At 38.5% G+C, this 21137-nt stretch overlaps 1 protein-coding gene across 2 annotated transcripts in view; it reads left to right on the forward strand.

Annotated features, from left to right (window-relative positions):
* Positions 1-1460: 1460 nt before the first annotated feature.
* Positions 1461-21137, forward strand: part of LOC122639982 (myosin-2-like) — a 54944-nt gene continuing 35267 nt past the window's right edge. Inside the window, exons 1-17 of one of the 2 annotated variants that reach the window (XM_043833063.1) lie at positions 1461-2150; positions 3402-3503; positions 3597-3740; positions 3840-3990; positions 4098-4125; positions 4275-4440; positions 4657-4720; positions 4866-4879; positions 4965-5049; positions 6145-6248; positions 6363-6501; positions 9677-9795; positions 9968-10120; positions 10207-10296; positions 18052-18129; positions 18966-19124; positions 20577-20780. In XM_043833063.1, the coding sequence (XP_043688998.1) occupies positions 1674-2150; positions 3402-3503; positions 3597-3740; positions 3840-3990; positions 4098-4125; positions 4275-4440; positions 4657-4720; positions 4866-4879; positions 4965-5049; positions 6145-6248; positions 6363-6501; positions 9677-9795; positions 9968-10120; positions 10207-10296; positions 18052-18129; positions 18966-19124; positions 20577-20780 (2277 nt within the window). In that variant the 5' untranslated portion in view covers positions 1461-1673. The remainder of the gene's footprint in view (positions 2151-3401; positions 3504-3596; positions 3741-3839; positions 3991-4097; positions 4126-4274; positions 4441-4656; positions 4721-4865; positions 4880-4964; positions 5050-6144; positions 6249-6362; positions 6502-9676; positions 9796-9967; positions 10121-10206; positions 10297-18051; positions 18130-18965; positions 19125-20576; positions 20781-21137) is intronic. The other variant, XM_043833054.1, reaches the window with a different exon arrangement.

Genomic DNA, 21137 nt, shown 5'->3' on the forward strand with positions numbered 1-21137 from the left:
TGTCCCTATACCGATAAAATACCGTACAAATTTCTAGCGGCTGAGACAAGTTGGAGTCTAAAGCCAAATTGACATCGCAAACAGCTTCGACAAGCCACACGATATCTCCATGTCATATCCAGATATCCTTTCTCTCTCATCACGTCCTTATAAAACTTCAATTCTTTAATTTATCTGGATAATGCTGCGAAAGGAAAACAGAAACATGTTTTAGGTTTCAAATTCTTCATCACAGAGCCACTTATACCTTTTTTTTTCCCTGAAATCTTTCTTAAAATGTCAATTCTAATGTCGTAGTAGACTGGTTGTCAGAAATTCATTTCCAAAGTTGCTTAAAAAGTCTTGATTCTATTTGGATAGATTTGTCTTGGCCAATTTTCATTAGAATTCAACTATAATCTTCACTATAATCTAAAGCTGACACGTTCGTCTCTTAATTCTTCTCTCTGGAGTAGAAGATGAAGATTTGGTGAGTTTCTTCGATTTGTTTATCTGATTCGACGATGTTGCCTGTTTGCTCAGCCACCCCGATTTGTTCACGGTGCTGCTACTCGACGTTCGTCTATTAATTCTTCTCTTCGAATGGGGGGCACCACTGAACTGCGGTAGGGTTTAGGGATATGGGATGTCCCTGTTCTTCGTCTCCGTCGAGTAGCAGCACCGTGGAACTCGAAGGAACATCGATTGAACACTTACAGTCGGGTGAAGAGAGAAGATGAAAGAGAGGGGGGGGGGCGCCACTGGCTGAGCTCCAGTTAGGTTATAGCGTCTCTCGATCGTGAAAGGGAAAGTGAGAGAGAAAAGATGAAAAGATGAAAGGGAAATAAGGGAGGGTATTTTAAGTATTTTACAAATTCATTTTTCTTGTTTTTATTAAAGGGTATAATTGTCCTTTCACAGTCGTCCAGTTAGTAGTTTCCGTTTGCATTTAACGGAATGGACCAAAATGGCCTTATTTTGTGAATTAAGGATGTATACTGGAATTTTGAGGGGTCCAGGTGGCATTGTCAGACAATTAGGGGTGCATCTATCCTTTTTGGTCTACTTAAGGGGGTATGCGTATTTATCCCTTTATTTATTTATTATCTCTATGAGAATGCGAATAAGCGGTTTCTACAAGGGATAAAACTGGCCAAAAAATGGGACCTATCAGGAAGTTTTGAATTTCTCATTAAAGAAAAGTTTCCTTCGAAGGAGGTTTAGGATTCTTTGAATGAAACGGAAGATAGGTTTTGGAGAACAAAAGTGTCAGTTTTTCTAAGCTTCAATTGCCGTGGAAACCTCAAAGAGCGTTGCTTTCAATCCGCCGTTGATCCTGTGTTCGTTGGAGCTCGTTTTGGCAACCTTCCTCCATGTTTTATTTGTTTACTTCTTGGACATTAAAATGGCGAGAAGATTCTGTCGTCTTTGTCAGCTAATGCAGTGAGAGAACGTGTCTTCTTTTCTGGGTTTTTTCGTTTCTTCCGAAGAAATGATTTGCAATTCGTGCTGAGGGTACTCTCTGTAAGAAATTTAGGGTCTTTTGGACGAAGTTTTTGAAATTCAGTGATCGAATTGTCAAGCGAGGCTTCAAAAAACGAATTCTGGGTGACGTTGGAAATTCGCGGATGCTTTTCTCTGAGGAATTCTCTTCGTAGGACGATTTGAGATCCGTTATAAGAGGTTTCGGAATCATGTTGTCCGCAGTATCGCCTTCGACCGCTGCTCGTAGTTCGCTGGAGGAAATGCTGGAGTCTCTCCGGCGAAGGGATGAGCGGCCCAAGGACATACCCCCAGCATTGCCCACTCGCCCCACCTCTAGAGCTCGGCTTCCCACAGCAAGAAGGTCGTTACCTCTTAACTTTAAAGTTGGTGATTCTGCTAATGAGTGCCTGCCTAATGTTTCCAAAGAGAAGGAAGAGAAGGGGAGAGATCGGGGTCTTCGCAGGGGAGACAGAATATCAGCTTCCAGACGAGTCAGTTTTGGGAGCAAAAAGATGAAAGTTGACCGGCCTTCAGAATCGCCCTATGCTAAGAAGTCAGGTGATGAGGAGAATTATGGTGAAGTGATAGCTGAAACTGGTTCTAATAACGCAGCTGCATCATCGACCTTGCCACAATCATCTGAGGAACCTGAGTGGGGGGACAATATTAGCTATTTTCTGAAGAAGGTATGTCATCTCGTGCTTCTAAGCGAATATAGGGCCTTTCAAGCTCAGTGCATTAAATTTATATTACTCCAAAAAACAACGGATGAGTACGAGTCAGGGTTCTTTTTTTCCTCTCTAGTTACTATGCTTTCGGCTATCTCAAAAGTACTACGATTTGGGACTCAAGTTAGAGTGAGGAGTGAGGACTAGTTTCCAAACTCTATGTGTAAACATGGTCTCTGGAAGATTCTTCGCTATAATGATGTATTGGATTTAAGTCTTAATTATACTTTGGCAGTCTCCAGAAATATTACCATATCTTTGCTTGTGTCAGGCATATGTCGAGAAGGTGACATTCAGATTGTATAATCCTTCTTGGCTGAGGCTTTGTGATAAAAGGAAGCACAGAGCAGTATGGGAAATGTAATTGGACCGTATGGTCACTGTCTAGTTCAGAGAGAGATTGGGTTTCTGCTTTTATAGTTACTTCTTTTTCTTAGACTGTCTTTGCATGTTGAGAGATAGAGTAGCCTTGTTCCTGCTTTACCTTGTAGACATACTTCCCCTGTTGTTTCCATGACCTTTTATACGGAAATTATAATTCTCAGGTGTGTGTACTTGTGGGTGGGTGCAGCATGATTGTGTTAGAGCATAGTATTTCATTTGGGCTGATAGTTTATCATGGTCCTTTATTGTGTGAAATTTTTAATACACATTTTCTTTATAGTTTTTCCAATTAAAGAAGTGTCTTCCTGTCTGTTAGGGATATTTACCGAATGAGATGAATGGTAATCAGTGATTGAATTCAGTATAGATGAAATAAAATATTGATAAATTTTAGTAAAAGCACTGAAATATTACAGTTTCAACTTTCAAGTGGGACCGATGATAGAAACTAAAACTATTTCTATACTTTCTTCAAAATTAACTGAAGTTATAAATGTAGCTTGATATCAACAGCTATCATCAAATTTTTAACCAAACTGAATGAAATGTTTTGGTCGTGGCCATGACCAAATTAAAGCTTTAATTGGTAGGTAATATAACACTGTTTGAACAGCACAATGAAGGCCATCTTTTTAATTTCTTCCCATTTGCTGCATGGATACTTATGCCTCACTATTATGTACTACTATTTTGTTGCTGTTGAACCATGAATCTAATAACTGCATTTGGTAGAATTCCTTACCCATTGTATCTATCCTAAACTTGGTCTTACTTGTTTGATTGCTTTGGTAAACATGAAGATAATTTGAAAGTGCTTTGTCTCAGAAACTTCGGGTATGGTGTCGGCTCTCAAATGGCCAATGGGAATCAGGAACGATTCGATCAACTTCTGAAGAGGATGCTGTTGTTTCACTTTCAAATAGGAGTGTGAGTTCAAATTGTGGCTATCTTCTTAAAAGTTATATGAATATCCATTACCCAATGTCAAGCACTTTATTTATACATTGACATTACCCTCAGGTTGTGACGGTGCCCATGGGAGATCTCCTACCTGCGAACCCTGATATCCTTGAGGGTGTAGATGATCTTATACAGCTCAGTTACTTGAATGAGCCATCGGTCCTTCACAATCTTCGATACAGATATTCTCAAGACAAGATTTATGTAAGTGTCATCTATGATCTTTTTCTTGCTCAAAGATAGAACTTGTTCCTAGTTCCACTGCCATACTTCTTTTACCAATTCATGTTTTTTGTTCTGTAGAGCAAAGCGGGACCTGTTATGGTTGCCATCAACCCCTTTAAAAATGTCCAACTTTACAGAAATGATTTTGTCACAGCTTATAGGGAGAAACTTACTGACAGTCCTCATGTCTATGCTATAGCTGATACTGCGTTCAATGAGATGATGAGAGGTACTAACCTTCTAGAATACCTCAATTGCTATGCTGCCATGCATGAAATATTTATGACTCATTAAGCCATCTTTTTTTTTTCCTCATGCTTTTATTTGTTCTTGCAGAAGAAATAAACCAATCTATCATCATAAGGTAAGTTGTTTGAAGTGGGAAGCTCCGTCTTGCCAATCTATCTTGAGATCTTTTAGTGTCTGTCTCCCTGTTTGTTTGCCTTGAATTTGCTTTTCATGTTCCATGAACTAATCATATCTTGGTGAAAAAATTGTGATGGTTTATTGCAGTGGGGAAAGTGGAGCTGGAAAGACTGAAACAGCTAAAGTTGCGATGCAATATTTGGCTACACTTGGAGGTGGCAGTGGAATAGAGTATGAAATTCTTCAGACGAATTGCATATTGGAAGCATTTGGCAATGCAAAAACATCCAGGAATAACAACTCTAGTCGATTTGTGAGTTCCCTTACCCCCCCCTCTTCATGATGCAAGGTACTTTGAGATTTAGTGTTGTTTTAAGCTTAGCGTTTTATGTCTAATTCAGAGCAGGCGTGATATTTGATCCGTAAGATTTCTGGATGGTTTGTGTCTTTTATTTCCCTTAGTATATTCATTAGGGCTGATAAAATTCTTGGACTGATAATCGAACACCCTTTCCATGATGTAATACAGGGGAAGCTGATCGAAATTCATTTTAGTAGAACAGGGAAAATTTGTGGTGCTAAGATTCAAACTTGTAAGGATGTTGATACGATTTGTTTGCCATATTTGCAAAGCAAGTCCATTGTTGGTGCTTTTTTTCTTTTGAATAGTAACTGACTTGAGTCCCAATTGTGTTTCTGTTCTTCAAACATCGTCTGGCTTTTGAAAATTTTGGACAGTTCTGCTTGAGAAGGTACTGTTCTATCTGAGCTTTGGCTTGTCTTTTCCATTCATTTTCGTCTTGCGATTCTGAAAAGTTTCTTGTCTCTTGTGAGCAGTCTAGAGTGGTTCAGCTAGCTGAGGGAGAAAGATCATACCATATCTTCTATCAACTTTGTGCTGGTGCTCCACCATTTCTAAAAGGTTTTAATTCATTCTTATTGTGCCATTGTTGTTTCCGTTTATTCTCAAGTGTGTTTGGGTGCGAAGACTTGGTACATTTTTGGTCTGTTTAAGGAGTCCTTTCTTTAGGGCTAAAGTTTCAAGCAAATTTCTACCTTTTTGCAATTTATGATTTGATGTTGATGAATAAAGCCATAGCTTTGCTTTGCTGCATATCTGACAGAAGGTTCTAAATCTCGGTTTCGAGGCTTGTTTCGTTCAGGCCCGAAACCGAGACGTGCTGGATCTCATTTCGAGGTTTTGACATTAGGTTTCGACCTTGGGCCGCCCTGGGTTAGAACCCATGGTCAAAACTTGGGTTTCAACCATGGGTTTCGTTTCGTCAGGCCTGAAAGGCTGAAACCTAGACAACTCAGAGATTTCGGTCAGTTTCAGCTGAGATTTAGTTCCATGATTGGACACACATCCAGATAGGCCAGTATTCCATTATGATAATACCAGAGCTTCTAGGTCATGTCTCAATCATATTAGCAGATTTTGATCATCTAATTAGTGTACATTTTTATGGATAGTTTATTATGTTTGATTGGAGGACAAGGTCTTCCAATCAGGTTATGGCCAAGAGTATCTTCCTGGGGGATGTGGATCTGACTGCTGGGATATCTTCCACAAGTACAGAGAGGCAGAGAGGATGGTTTTATTCCATCTATCTGAAATGACCCCAAACTATTTTCATATGTCTGTACTTCCAATTATTATCTAGTCCTTGTAATCCTTTAACTTAATTAGGTTACATGCATTCTTATACCTCCTATTGTCTCTCCATAGTCGTCATTTCTGAAGTATCAGAACATATGTTTCTATTTGAAAAGCTAGAATTGTTGCTATTTTTTTTTATATGAAGCAGGCCTTCTCAAGTTCAAGGGTCTGAGTTAGAGGAACTTTAAATGTGTTGGTACAGGATTGTGTTATGATTCTATGATATTTAGGTTGCATATTGGTTGTGTTTTTATCTTGGGAAATCCTGTCACTGTATTTGGCGTTGATGCTAATCTTTTAGATCCATAGAGAATGTGTTTTATCATACTCAATGTCTACTTTGGTACAACTTGGCAGAACGGTTGAACCTTAAATTGGCAAGTGAGTATGAGTATCTTAAGCAGAGTAATTGCTTGACAATTGATGATATTGACGATGTCCAGAAGTTTCATATTCTAATGGTAAGTTGATAAATGGTATTTAATCTGTGCATATGCTGGGGACCCTCAGTCTTTGAGTTCTTGCCTTTAAATATGATGATTTATTTCTGTTTTTTTTTTCTTTTGTTTGACCAGGAAGCATTACATATTGTTCAACTTGGCAAAGAAGATCAAGAGAATATATTTGCAATGCTTGCTGCAGTTCTATGGCTCGGAAACATTTCCTTTCAAATAATTGATAATGAAAATCATGTCGATGTAGTGGTAGATGAAGGTAAATTTTGATTTTTTTTTTTTTTTTTGGGTAAGGGTGTTTAGACATGAAAACTTGTGCTGCGTTTGGTATGCATTCTTGGAACGCGTTCCAGGTTGATTTAAAAAATTTGGATGATAAAAATAGTTGTTTTTATCATAGTTGTCACGGCGTCATGGCGATCCAAGTCGGTGGAGGGGTGTCACGTCGATATATCGACATGTCGCCCGCCATGGCGAGCATGTCGACCATGTTTTATTTTTTATTTTCTCTATTTTTAATGGTTTAATAGATGTATACTCAAGCCATGTTTTATTTTTTCTCTATTGTTTCTCAAGTTTTAAGGATGGCAATCTTGTAATTAAGCAGAATCTAAGAAACGGCATAAAAGGGTTTTGATTTAATGACTAAGGGTAAACTTGGAGGGATGTGTAAAGTATGGACAAAGGGGAATAAAAGAAGAGAATGTTACTTTAGGAAAATGGAAAAAATAAGGGTTTGTAATAACCCACGATCGGATTTATGGTTATCTTCAACCTGGGACGGAAAAAGGCAAAGTACGAAGGAGATAACTCCTTCAACTCTTCTTGGTCCAGTCTAAACCTTCAAGCAAAGCATCGCCACATCAATTCCAGCAAGAACTCATCACAGAAATCAACTAAGCAAGGAGTATTTAATTCCTGGAATCAGATCTGGCGACTTCTTAGTTGCAAAACAGAGACAGAGAGACAGGAAGAAGAAATCGAAGAGGGAAAGAGAGACAGGAAGAAGAAATCGAAGAGGGAAAGAAGAAATCGAAGAGGGAAGGCAGAAATCGAAGAGGGAAAGAGAGATAGGAAGAAGAAATCAAAGGACGCCATGGCGTAGGTCGCCATGCAGGCTTCTCCAGCGCCAGGACGCCATGGCGACGCCATGACAACTATGGTTTTTATCATCCGAAAATGCGAAATTAACCTAGAATGCATTCCAAGAATGCATACCAAACACAACATTGGTGTTCTTTTCAGGGAACCTTCTTACCTGGGTTCTTATTTTATTTACTAGGTCCCTCGACTCCCCCTCTCTTTTTTTTTCCATGCACCAACACTGGTCCATGATGGATATGGCAATACTACCCTCCTAATTTCTTGCTAGAAACTTGAAGCAAACAAGTCTACATTTTCCAAATAGTTACTGATTATGTCAGTGCTGAGCATACTGCGTTGTGGATCCTGGTGCAAGGTCAATTAGGTCCAATATCTTCTCAACTACTAGCAAGTCTACTAGTTCATATTAAAGTAATAAAAGTGTTTTTCATGTTAAAAAGTAGCATTAATCTGGAAAAATAGAAGTATTGGAAAAAGGTGAAAGTAAAATATCGCAAAAAGGTAAGTAGTTTTAAATTGATCCTGTATTGGTGGACTTCAAGTCTTGTAATTTTACTCGTGGTTACTTTCTCTATGCTTACATAATCCCTAGGTTTTCCTTATTTAGGTCACGTGCTTTAGATTTCTCCATTTCTTACTTTTCTGTCTTATTTTGTCTAAAAAAAGGGCGTACCCAATGCACGAGGATCCCGCCTGCAGGGTCTGGGGATGGTCATAATGTCCGTAGCCTTACCCCTGCTTTCGCAGAGAGTCGTGACCACTTGGTCACAATGGAGCAACCTTACCATTGCGCCAAGGCCCGCCCTCTACTGTCTAACTTTGTCTCATTTTCTTTAATTTATTTAACTTATCCATCAATACGATGTAGTATTTTTTTTTCTTGGGGTGTGCATTCTTTTAATTGTGTGATCATTCTTTAAGTCTTATCCAAGCATTCTGCAGTTCATGCCAAGAGTAGTATACAAGAGTTCAGCTGTTATTAATGGATATAATGTATAATCTTTGATTCTGTTTATACAGATGCTAATTTTAATATAAAAATTGAGGCATGTTAGCATATCTCTTTTACTCTTTGAGAATGGTAATGATCTTCCTAGCGTTTAGATAGACTACGATGATCATTTCATTCATTTTCCCTTCCTTCTGAATTTGTCTCCTCGCTCTCCGTCTCTTGGAATCTTTATTCTTGCACTGGTGGCCTCACCATTAGTAATTCCTTATGATCTGTTCTTCTTCCTTCCCTTTCAGAAACCTGTAAAATCTACTTGTTATCTCCCACTGATCTGGGAGATTAGAAAAATAAGGAAGTAATGTCAGGAATTTGAATGCCCAGAAAATTCTAATGAAGGATCCCCAATGTTTTTGTGGGAAGTTTAAGAATTCAGAATGCTCTCATACTCTGCGGCTGTTCGTAGGAGAAAACTAATTGGAGGACAGAGATTCATAACTGGATTTCTGTTGATTCCACTGCTCATTTTTGGTAGCGACTGGAGGCTGTAGTTTTTCAATCACTGGAATTTTGTAATGATTGTAGATGCTTCTGGAGAAAAATTTGGATTATGATTTGATGATTGCAGCAAGTTCTTGTCAGTGTTGTTGATGATGGGAGGACAGGTGGTGATGTCGTGAAGAAGTGGTTAGTGGATGGCTGTAGGGGAGTAGACACTGGTAATTTTTTTGAGTGGAGAGGAAATATAACGGGGCAAGAAAGGGGATTTAAAAGATGATAACTCATGTATTCGTAGCATTGTCAATCTCAAGGGTACTTTGCTCTATACAACATAGGGACTCTGGTACCATGCCTCGAGTCTCAACTCTCACATATGTTAGTGTTGCATAAAACTTGGGAACATTGCTCTGTGCATGTGTGTGTGTGTGTGCATGCTCATGCAGTTTTAGAGGGTGGGATTGGTAAGTGTTGTCAAAGCCCTCATTGAAGAAGAGGGCTTTTTGCTGTTGTGAAGAACTCGCTCATTAGGACGAGTGCTTTGATGTTGGTGCTAGCGCATGCATCCTTTTTCAGCTTGCTTTCTTGACATGAGCGCCTGAGGGAGAATGAACAGAGTGGTTGGGAGAAAGACAAACTAGCAGAAGAGAGTGTTTTGGGTGGTAGTACTCAAGGTGCTCGTCACATTAACAGTGGCTTGCTTATTCATGCTAAAATTTGTGTCTAGGATTCTAGGGATGCTTGCTCTGCCCTCCAAGCCCATATCTTACCATAATTAAAGGATTGCAATAGTTTATGTAATTGTGAAAATATATGAGTAGTAAGATGTTTCACTTTTTATGGCTGCATCTAGTTGATTATTTTGTCCTAAATATTGTTACAGCTGTGTCCAGTGCTGCCAAATTGATGGGTTGCAAGGACCAGGACCTGATTTTAGCTTTATCTACTCATAAAATTCGAGCTGGCAATGATGATATTGTGCAAAAGTTAACACTACAGCAGGTCTGTTAAGTGCTTAACAACAGCCTAGTCTCTCTCTCTCTCTCAGACACACACACACACACAAAACACAAGGTTATTGTTTCAATTCAACTAAGCCTTTCCCCAACTAAATTTGGCACAAGGTCTTTGTATAGATATAAAATCTCCTTATTTACTGTTTTGTTTAGTTCAGGCCATTGATACAAGGGATGCATTGGCAAAATCCATCTATGCAAGCTTGTTTGACTGGCTTCTTGAAGAAATCAATAAGTCTCTTGAAGTAGGGAAACAGCGTACAGGGAGATCCATTAGTATCTTAGATATCTATGGATTTGAGTCTTTTGAGGTATGCTTTTTCTGTTGCCGCACAACTTAGTTGTGTTCTGTAACTGAATATAGTTTTCCTGATTATTCTGTCTGCACATTTTTCAGAAGAATAGCTTTGAACAGTTTTGTATAAACTATGCAAATGAGAGGTTGCAGCAACATTTCAATCGTCATCTCTTAAAACTAGAACAGGAGGTAAGCAACTACGCATCTTAGGTCAGTTGTTTCATGTTTGTAGGACATAAATAATGCCAAATTTCTTTGTTTGAGCTCAAAGAAACTTTTTAAGAGTCTCATTTCAGTGATGTGGCTAAGAAATTTGAACATAAATATGGTTTTCGTCATGCCTTGCCAATTCTTGTATCCCCCCCCCCCAAGGTTTAAAGTATCGGTATCGGGTATCGTCTCGGTCGGGCGATTTTAAGAGACGTATCGTATCGTATCGGAGATACGTATCGATCGGTGCAGAAACGCATGAAAATGATCAAAATACACATGGAAATACACTTTTGGACACAAAAAACAATATAAACAAGCAATTTGTGTCATATATCATGCATATATACTAAGAATTGTGAATAATCAATAACCAGACAAGTGCAGCACTTAGAAATTGTTATAAAAGATTAAAAGATGAGATTTCTTACATGTAGAGTCACTCTATTGCCATGAAGAATGTCGAGGTGGATCAAAGTCATGTCTGTAAGGGTCTTCAAGAATAGGAGCGACTAGGATGATGTTGTGTACTGACCGAACATAAGCACAACACTGAGCCCAGTCGAAATACTGATGGTAGTGACTCTCCCACTCATAGTAGAATCGTATGTACTGCTCTGAAGTGACTAATGTCGTGAAAGCACTAGGTTGTGGTTGTGCTTGTGCCTCTTCGTATCCATAACTTCCATACCCTATAGAAGCCCCATGTCCATAGCCTGAAGAAGAACCTGATGCATAATGCCCATAGCTTGATGAAGCACCGGCATAATCAGAACTAATGCTAAGTGACTCCATGCCACTCATAAGCACATCACTATCATATGGATTGTGGGAACGCTTGCCCTTCCGCGGCTTCCACGAGTAAATTTTATGGCCAGTAGGCCAGGACCATGATCCATATCTTGGGTAGTATGTGTGTATCCTGCCTCACATGTGAATTGAACCCTAGCATGATGTTGTGAAGCCTCATGGCCACCATTACCACCAACACCACCACTACCTCTAGCACCACCACTACCTCCAGCACCATGGCCACCACCACCACTACCATCATCATCATCATTATAATCGTCATCATCAGCAGCAGCAACACAACCACAACCACCACCACCACCACCACCACCATCACCATCACCATCACCATCACCATCACCATCGTCGTCTTCATCCTCATCATCAACATCTTGTTTAGTTCCTCCATACGGATGACTTGACCTCGTCCTCCTAATTAAACCTTCTTCAGAGCTATTGTCGTCCTCTTCAACATTAGGACAAGGATCTTGTGATCGTGGCTGTGTTTCATCATCATCCATCTGTTGAATGATGCTATCTATGACTGGATCAGGTTTGGTTGTCTGGCGATCCTCACCAATACCTTATTGGTATCCTCTATCCATGCTCTAACTGGATCTTCATCGTCAAGTAGCCCATCACCAATACCTTATTGGTATCCTCTATCCATGCTCTAACTGGATCTTCATCGTCAAGTAGGTGGTTGATGTCGATTGAGTTGACATCTACATCATCTCCTTCTCTTTCCAGCTCTAAATATTTAAGCTTCAGCTTCATGTTGTAATGGACATACACTAGCTTCTCCAATTTTGAATAACTGAGACGATTCCGGGGTTTGGTGTGTATCAACCCGAATGTACTCCAGTTACGTTCGCAGCCACTAGAGGATGCCGTTAGGGATAACACTCGAATTGCAATTCGAGTTCAAGTGTGGAGCAGTAGTACCCCCATAATTGAGCCACCAATCAGCTGCACAATAATAAATGAAATATTAAAAGATAAAACCTTAAAACAAATTTTAAATGATATAATAAATTAGGTAAACCTAACTTACCTGGGCGTTGTGTGCTCCTAGCATGGATAGTCATTCTATTAGCAAAACCACGAGTGGCCTCTCGAAAATACTTAGTCTAAAGAGGTATTAAAAATTAAAATATTAGTTCCACCAATCACCACTGAAACTCTTATTTGACATATTCTTGGTTTCAATCATTTATACAACTAATTTAGCTCTAACCTCATCCAGGGCAAGTGTAGCCTTGGCCACATCTGGCTCCATTCTATTCACAACATTCCTTAGGGCACGCAATAGATCCGGTCTACACCCTATATCATTGGTGTATTGGATATCCGGATTCAAATAATATGCACATGGTTTGTAATTGATGGTTAGAAACCTAGAAATTCTAATAATAAATAAATAAATAGTAACTTAGTAAGTGTTTAAAATGAAACCAAAGTCATCTACTTATAAGATTACCTGTCCAATGAACATCTTGAATCAACATCTTTTCCCATCGATCGGATATAATCTTCAAATACTTCTTGTTTGATGTTAGGCTATTGTCATGTATTTTTTTCTTCACTACTCCCATGGCCTCTACCATCTTACCCATGGTCTGCTCTTTATCCCCATCAACCTCTCGAAGAAGACAAAAGAGTGGCATCATAACATTATAAAGTCGGCCCATCGCAGCCCAAAACTGTGAGGAGGTGACAAGATCTTGAACAAATCTCCCAATTTCAGACCTTGCATAATTGCTAGTCAACCACTCAGTAGAGGTGAACATCTGCAGCAGCCCATGCTTTCGGGAAATGAGGCTATCAATTGCAATGTAATTTGTTGCAAATCTTGTTGTTGCAGGCCTCATTAAATCCTCTTGTGTGTAATTCCTCATCAATGCCAAAACCCAACTATGGTTATAAACATAGTTGTCATGGCGTCACGGCGATCCAAGTCGGTGGAGGGGTGTCACGTCGATATATCGACATGTCGCCCGCCATGGCAACGGCGAGCATGTCGACCATGTTTTATTTTTTATTTTCTCTATTTTTAATGTCATTTAGTATGATATAATATATATATCCTATAACATCAAAATCAACATGAAAGTGTACTACTAATATACTATGGTTTAATTCATGAAAGTGTACTACTAATATACTATGGTTTAATTCATGAAAGTGTAATATCCATTAATGCATATGAAAGTATGAAAACATAGATTAGTGACTGTGCAAGCTTGCAACTGCAAGGTAAGAAGAATGAAAAAAAAAAAAAAAAAAAAAAAAAAAAAAAAAAAAAAAAGAGAGAACTATTTGCTGTAAATCTGTAATAAATCCCTGCCCCCACCTTCTGCCTCTCGATTCTTTCCCTGTCTCTGTGTGTGTAATTGTATATGTGTGGTTGTGTGCAGGGCAAGAAGAAGGGAAAAAAAACACCTTCTCTGTCTATGTGCAAGCCTGCAACTGCAAGGCAAGAAGAAGAAACAAAAAACCGAGAGGTCCATGATTGTGTGCAAGCCTGCAATTGCAAGGCAAGAAGAAGAAAAAAAAAAAAAAAAAAAAACAGCGACTGTAAGCAAGCCTGCAACTGCAAGGCAAGAAGAAGAACTGAAGAAGAAGAAGTTAAGAAGACGAAGAAGAAGAAGAAGAAGAAGAAGAACTGACGGAGAGAGTTGCCGGAACTGAAGAAGACGAAGAAGTGAGAAGAAGAACTAAAGAAGAAGAAGAACTGAAGACGAAGAAGAAGAAGAAGAAGAAAAGAAGAAGAAGAAGAGTCGCTGGAGGACGGAGGAGATTGGAGAAGAAGAAGAAGAACCAAATAAATAAAAAATAAAAAATAACTTACCTGGAGGTTGCCTTTCTTCTTCTCACTTCTTCGTCTTCTTGACTCCGTCAGTCTCAGTCTCAGTCTCCGTGTCTCTGTCTCACGAAGTCTCTCCTCTGTCTCGACAAATCACTTTGTGATTTCTAAAACTCCCAAATTCCAATTCCAATTCCAATTAGGGATTTAGGGTATAGTAGTAAAGTGTACTGTTTAATGTTTAATGGTTTTAATTTTGTATGTTAATGTGACCAATACAAATCAAGGAAAAAGCATTTAAGCTTTTAAATGGTTTAAAAAAAAAAAATATTAAAACCTAAGTTTTTTACACAAATATCGACCGATATGCCCATATATCATGGTATGGTGTCCATGGCGGTGTCATGGCGACGCCATGGACGCCATATCGGGCGATATTTATACATAAGCCATGTCGAAGCTCGATATGCCATCTTCTCTAGCGCCAGGACGCCATGGCACCGCCATGGCGACGCCATGACAACTATGGTTATAAATAAAGTTGGTGATTTTCCTTGCATTACCAACCAACCGTTGGACCTTGGGCAATTCTCCTATGTCCTTGAACATCAAATCTATACAATGAGCCGCACATGGTGTCCAAAATAGATGTTGCCTCTTTAATATAAGCAACTGACCAGCTTTTTTGAAATTTGTTGCATTGTCAGTTACTATTTGGACAACATTTTCTTCTCCTATCTCCTCCACAACTTCATCCATTAACTTATACAAGTAATTGGCATCTTTGATTTCACTAGATGCATTAACCGACTTGTGGAAGATCGTCTTTCCATCACAGAGATAAGAAAATTGATGATGGATAATCTTGTTGGTCTACTCCATCCATCCACATGATAGTCACTTTATATAGTGGCCATCTCCTGAACCTCTCACATACTCATGCACCTTGACAATATCATCCAAGTAAGGCCCAACAATCTCATAAGGTGTGGGTGGCTTAACATTTTTCCCACACGTGAATCTCCTTTACCATGGCCTGAAGTGGGATCTTGGCCTTATGTGGTGGAATCATAGAACGTGGAACCATCCGGAGATTGCTCGCCTATCCTTTTACTAAGTGTTTTGGGTTGAAAGCTTTCTTCAATCCTCTCAGATCCTTGGTCTGTAGACATTAGAATCCATGTCTCTGATATTTGGGCTCTTCTTTCTCTTACCCTTACCACTCTTTGTAAACCGGTCAAACATTCCCTTCACACTGGTTGCTCTACTAAGGCCAACAGGCTCCTTACCCTTACCTACAAATGGACGACAAGAGGAGCCAATACCAATATCTACAGGGCCCTGGCTGGGTCGAGCTGATTGACTTCTGATCAATTGCTCAGCTCTCCATTGTTCCTCTCTTGCTTCATGTCTTGATTGTCTCATCGCCCATGCCAACTCTGGGTCCTCCTCTGCTTCCATATCCGATCCTTCATAAGCTTCAAAATCTTCCATCAAATTTTCCACCAATACATCCTCATCCTCATGTGCTTGCTTGGATTTTTTTTTGAATCTCTAAGGTGTTTTTGCATTGCCCTGCTTAACTCTACAGGGCACTTTGTACACTTGGCAACATTTCCATATCCTCCTGCCATGTGCTCTTTTTGCCGAGTTACCCCACCTCTAAGATGTTGAGTGTCACAGAAGTTGCACTGTGTATGCAATCTGTTGTTGTTTATCTTGGTACAATAAGACCACCCAATGTCTTGTTGTCGCGGCATCGTCCTAAACACCAAACAAAAGTAGATAACTATATAAGTATTAAACTATATTAAAATCCACACATCAATAATTTATACAAGTACATGTCTATATGATGCATGTCATGCATTGCATCATTGCATGTACTTACTACTTAGCAAAGTTTCCCTAAGCAAAATTTAAACATTTTTATATTTTCTACAATTAGTTTCACATTATTTAATTTTTCAAATGATGAAAAAAATGACATAATAATCTAATATACTACATTAGCATACAAATAATATGAATCTAACTCTTCTCTTCTATTTCAGCCAATGATACATTTTATCAAACTATAATGAAAGAGTAAAGATGAAAAAATTATGATTTTTTGCATTTTTTAAAGTATTTTATAAATTCAGAAAATAACAAAAAAATAAAATAAAAATACAGATTTTAGGGTAAAAATATAATCTTCATGGAATGTGATAGATCTATACATAATGTAGTACATATATTATATACATTAGCATATGTTTTAATTTTTTGAAGGAAAAAAAAAAATCATTTTATGGAAGCAATTTTCGGTTTTGGGTAAAAAATGCAATGAAACATGGATTTTGAACTCAAATCTTTGTAAATGTATACAAAGAATGCAATACTAAGTTAGTTTAACACATTCCCTTTGAATCATAGCAAAAAAAATACCAAAAATCAAAGATTTAAACAAAAAAATCAATTTTTTTTCAAAAAACCTACCTTTCCCTTCAAGAACACCTTTTGATTTCGAATGTGGGTTGTTGGATGCAGCAAATGCTCAGATTTCATCTCCTTTAGGATTGTTTTTGGCAAAGGAATCAAAGCCCTAAACAAATCTGCTCGAAAAACCAAGTTTAGAGATGGATTTTGATGGTTTTCTCAAGGCTGGAAGTGAGTTTTTTCCGCCAAGCTGCTGCTGCTCGAGTTTTTCTGCTGCTGAGAAGACTTTGGCATGTGTTTTTTTAAGTGGTCAATACGTCTCGATACGTATCGATATGTATCAGTACGTATCGATATGTATTGGTCGATACGTATCAATACATACCGATACGTATCGACTGTATCGTATCGTATCGATATGTATCGGTCGATACATACCGATACATTCGAGACATTTAATTTTTTTTAAAAAAAAAAGACGTATCGGCCTGTCTCGTCTCGACCACGACCGATACGATATGAGACGGTCCGATACTTTAAACCTTGCCTCCCCCCCCCCCCCCCCAAGATCAAATCTGCTCTCTAAAGATGAAAGATGAAAATGGAAGAACTTTTGAAATCCAATGACTTGCCTTTGCTTTGTGCAAGCAACCAAGCACTAAAGCAGAATCATTAGAAATAATTGCATGAAAAGTGATATTTACCTGCAAGGTTCGATAACTCTTTTCGCTGTTTCGGTCAGACAGAGATGAGCAAAATACCGAAATGTTCACCAAAATTTTGCCGAAACAGTGTATTTTTTCCCATGAGTTTCGTTTGGCCATTTTGGAGGGCAAACAGCCAAAATGAGAGAAATACTGAAACAAAGTGACTGGAATTTCGATGAAATAGTGCACTTTTTAGACCGAAATGAGCAGAATTTCGGCGAAATAGTGCTGATTTCGTTTCGCCTCCTGTTTCATCTCGGACATGCCGAAATTTCGAACTAATTTACCTGTTCTTTTGGTTTCCTCTTCAGCTAACTGAGGTTTCTGTTTTAGGTTTAACACCTTAGGTCTTGTTGCTTTTGCAGGTGTGGAATATCACACTTTTGCTTTCGCTGTTTGTTTTTGAAGATTGAAGAGTAGATTATAAACATGCAGATTTTAAGAAACAATATACCTTCTTTATTCATAATGATTCATGAGGTATAGGAACCAAATGACATATGAGTAAAGTGACCTAAAGGGCTAGTAGAAGTGAACTATAAAGACCAACTGACCAAATAGCCTGCTCAAGCAAGTCCAAATTTAGGTTCAACATGGCATAGCGGGAAGCCATATCGGGGCCCAATTGGACTAATTGGGACCATTTTCTAGACTTCTTTGAGGTTTCATGTGGCTCTGCTCCTGCACCATTTTGTTTATCTGAAGTTTTTGCTACTGATGCCTATTCCTGTAGCCATGTTATCTTGTTTGGTGTGGGTGATGTCAGCTTCTCTATTTATTATCTCTTAGTGTCCTTCTACTTTCTATGTGCATCTTGTACCAGCATGTGTAGGCAGTGTAGCTGTATCATGTGAAATATGAAATCATAAATGCTCCACTGTGGTTCTGACTCACCTTCAAATACCTTTTTTGGGCCTTCCTCTCATGATTTGCTTGCATCAATTTCATGTGCTTGTTCTTTTGTACTTTGATGTAATAGTAAAATTGCACATTGTGTATCTAATACAGGAGTATTCACACGATGGTATTGATTGGACACAAGTTGATTTTGAAGACAATCAGGACTGTCTAAATCTCTTTGAGAAGGTGTCTCTTTTAAACTTGTTCTTCATATCCTTTTTTAAAATCTCCCAGTTTAAAGGCTTAATATCAAACTGTTAACACTGAATCCTGGGTAAGAACCCAAAATTGATCCCAGTTCCAGGGTTGACTGAACGGGTTTAAAAATGTCAGGTTGCAGTGGTTTGACCCAATGGTGTCAAAGAGTGGATGCCATTATGTCCCACTGATGTCAATAGTGGGAAGCCGATTGAGTCTTCCCAGGGGCGATTCTACTACTTGATATTATACTTTATATAAGCACTTTCCATCATGGAGCATGATGGAGGCTGAGATTTCATTACTTTGCAGATAATAGACAACAGCCCATTTAATTAAGTTTTCAGAATGTAGAAAATTATCTATTTGGGATAATCAATATGCTCATTAATGAAGTACTAGTTAATGTTATCTTTACCTTTTTTCTTTAAATTGAAAGTCCAAACTAGTTATGACTGATGTATTGCCATGCACTAACCAGGACGAAGGGGTGCAAATGTCTGGTTGAACTGTTTGCCAAAAACCAGGATGGCTCAGCAGCCAAACAAATCAAAATCATGTGTTGCCTGTGTGGGTTTTTGAAACTGCTTGACATTTATAGACGATATAATCTCTAAGATGCTTTCAGTGCACTAAACCTAAATATATTGGAGTCTTAATTTTGCACTGTTACAGGCTTCTCAATTTATTTTTTAGTATTCTTGGTAATTGTCCTGCTTTTGAAAACTCCTGTTTCTGTAGAGTATCTGGTGTTAATTAGTGTTTCTTAAGTGGCTTGATTATTTTTTATGTACTAATTATCTTCGCCACAATGTGTCTTGCAGAAACCATTGGGCTTGCTCTCTTTATTGGATGAAGAGTCAACTTTCCCCAAAGCTACTGATTTGACCCTTGCCAATAAGCTCAAGCAGCATTTAAATGCTAACCCTTGTTTTAAAGGGACAAGGGGTGGGGTTTTCAGTGTTCGTCATTATGCTGGAGAGGTCAGTCACAAGTCATGCTGACAGCTTAGAGATTCTTAAACTTGGGCCTTTTGTTTCTGGCAGGGGCTCAATTTATCAAAATCAGACTATGACAAAGTCAACCTAGTCATATGGGACGAGTTTTGTATCAGTTCTGATTTTCTAGAACACAGTGTTGATTCTTGATTCTTGCTGTGATTCTTACAGCATATGAATATATTTCGCAAGTGATTCCCACAGAACTGTGGAAGGGGTTCGTAGGATTAAGAAGTGAATGAAAGAATCGCTTGTGGAGACGCAAATTTGTGGCAAATATGTTTCTGGTCACAGTTGCTCCAGAGATTCAAAGCCCCTTACAATCACTCTGGGGAAGTGATACAATGCACGTATTCAGTTTCCTGCCAAGCAAAAAATAAAAAATAAAAAATAAAAAAATCACTTATGTTTATGTATACATTTACACTGCCCTTCCCTAACAGTTCGAGCTTTTGGGTGAAATGGTAGTGAACATGGAATCAGAGCAGAGAGGTCAAGTGTTCGACCCCCTTGGAAATGCATTGGAAGAGTTTTCCCGACATTTCTTCCCTCCTCAGTGCCCCGCGAAGGAAATGCCGCGTGAACTCCACGTGCAAGGACCATGGGATCTTGGCCTGTACGTGCGGGGGAGTGTTGATGTATACATTTATGCTGCCCTTCACTAACAGTTTGAGGTTTTAGGTGAAACGGCAGCGAACAAATTAATTGACTATTTGGTGCTTGCAACTTTCTTGACATTTGGAAAGTGGTATTTGCAATAATTGTGTTTAAAAAACTGATAGTTAAAGAAAAAGATCCTTATACTTCATATATGAGAGAAGACCATTATGTAGGCAGAAGAACTCCAAAGAAAGTATTGTAGTGAAATTTCAATCCATAATCTTAAAGTTAATGACATGGTCATCAAGTGGTAAACACTTGAAATTTCATAGTTGCAATCTGTCAAAAGGAAAACTATTCCATGGCTGTATGGATGTTTGCCAAGTCCAGTACTCCCTTCTCAAATTCCTACCTTTCATTGGTTTATTTGTCCTTTATGTAACTTAATTCCACCTAAATTTTTTATTCTTTCTTCCTTCTTGCTCTAATTAATTTTGAAATTCTCAGGTTTACCCATCCCTCACAAACACCGGGAGTTCATTTTACTTTTAAGATTCATAACTGTTCACAGAAACTCAAATTGTTTCAGAAAAGTCAAGGGGAAAATGATGGAATAGGAAGTTCACATGAAGATAATCTAAATATGTAAGCTGGACCAAAAAAGATACTCATTGGCATAAAAGATTGGGGATAGGGGTAATGCAGAGCTTGGTTAATCTGTGACGTCTGTGACTTCATGATCTTTACAATTGCAATTTGAAAACTTTCTGATTCAGCTACCTGTTGGTGCAGTTTATAAGCTTTCCCTTTCAGCTGCTGACATGGGATTTTTATCAGGTTCTGTATGATACAAGTGGCTTCTTGGAGAAAAATAGAGATCCCCTGCACTCTGATTCCATTCAACTTCTTTCATCATGTAGTTGCAAACTACCTCAGTTGTTTGCTTCCAAAATGCTTAATCAATCTCAGAAGCCAGTAAATCCTGCATGGCGGTTAGGTGCTTCTGATTCCCAAAAGCAAAGTGTTGGGACAAAGTTTAAGGTAATGATACATTTATATACTTCATCTGGAGAAAGTTACACAAGTACAAAAATTTTTGATGTTGAATATCATTGAATCCAATGTTTTGACTAATCCTTATAGGGAAGCCTTTTCTTGTATGGAACTGAAAATTACTCTGTTGTGAGGGCATGAATGGACATGGTCATCATTCTGATTAAGGGTAAAGGTACATGCATATGGTGTTTGGATAAACATTCATTAGGTATAATAAGAATTTTGAGCATTTGACATGTATATGCAAAACTCTTAGGAAGCATATTTGGTTCTTATAATAAATTTAAAGCACTTGTTAGAAGCATATTTAACTAGATTCAAGGTCTAAATGTTGAGGGGCCA

The sequence above is a fragment of the Telopea speciosissima genome, chromosome 1, assembly GCF_018873765.1.
Source record: "Telopea speciosissima isolate NSW1024214 ecotype Mountain lineage chromosome 1, Tspe_v1, whole genome shotgun sequence".
In the NCBI taxonomy this organism is placed as follows: domain Eukaryota; kingdom Viridiplantae; phylum Streptophyta; class Magnoliopsida; order Proteales; family Proteaceae; genus Telopea; species Telopea speciosissima.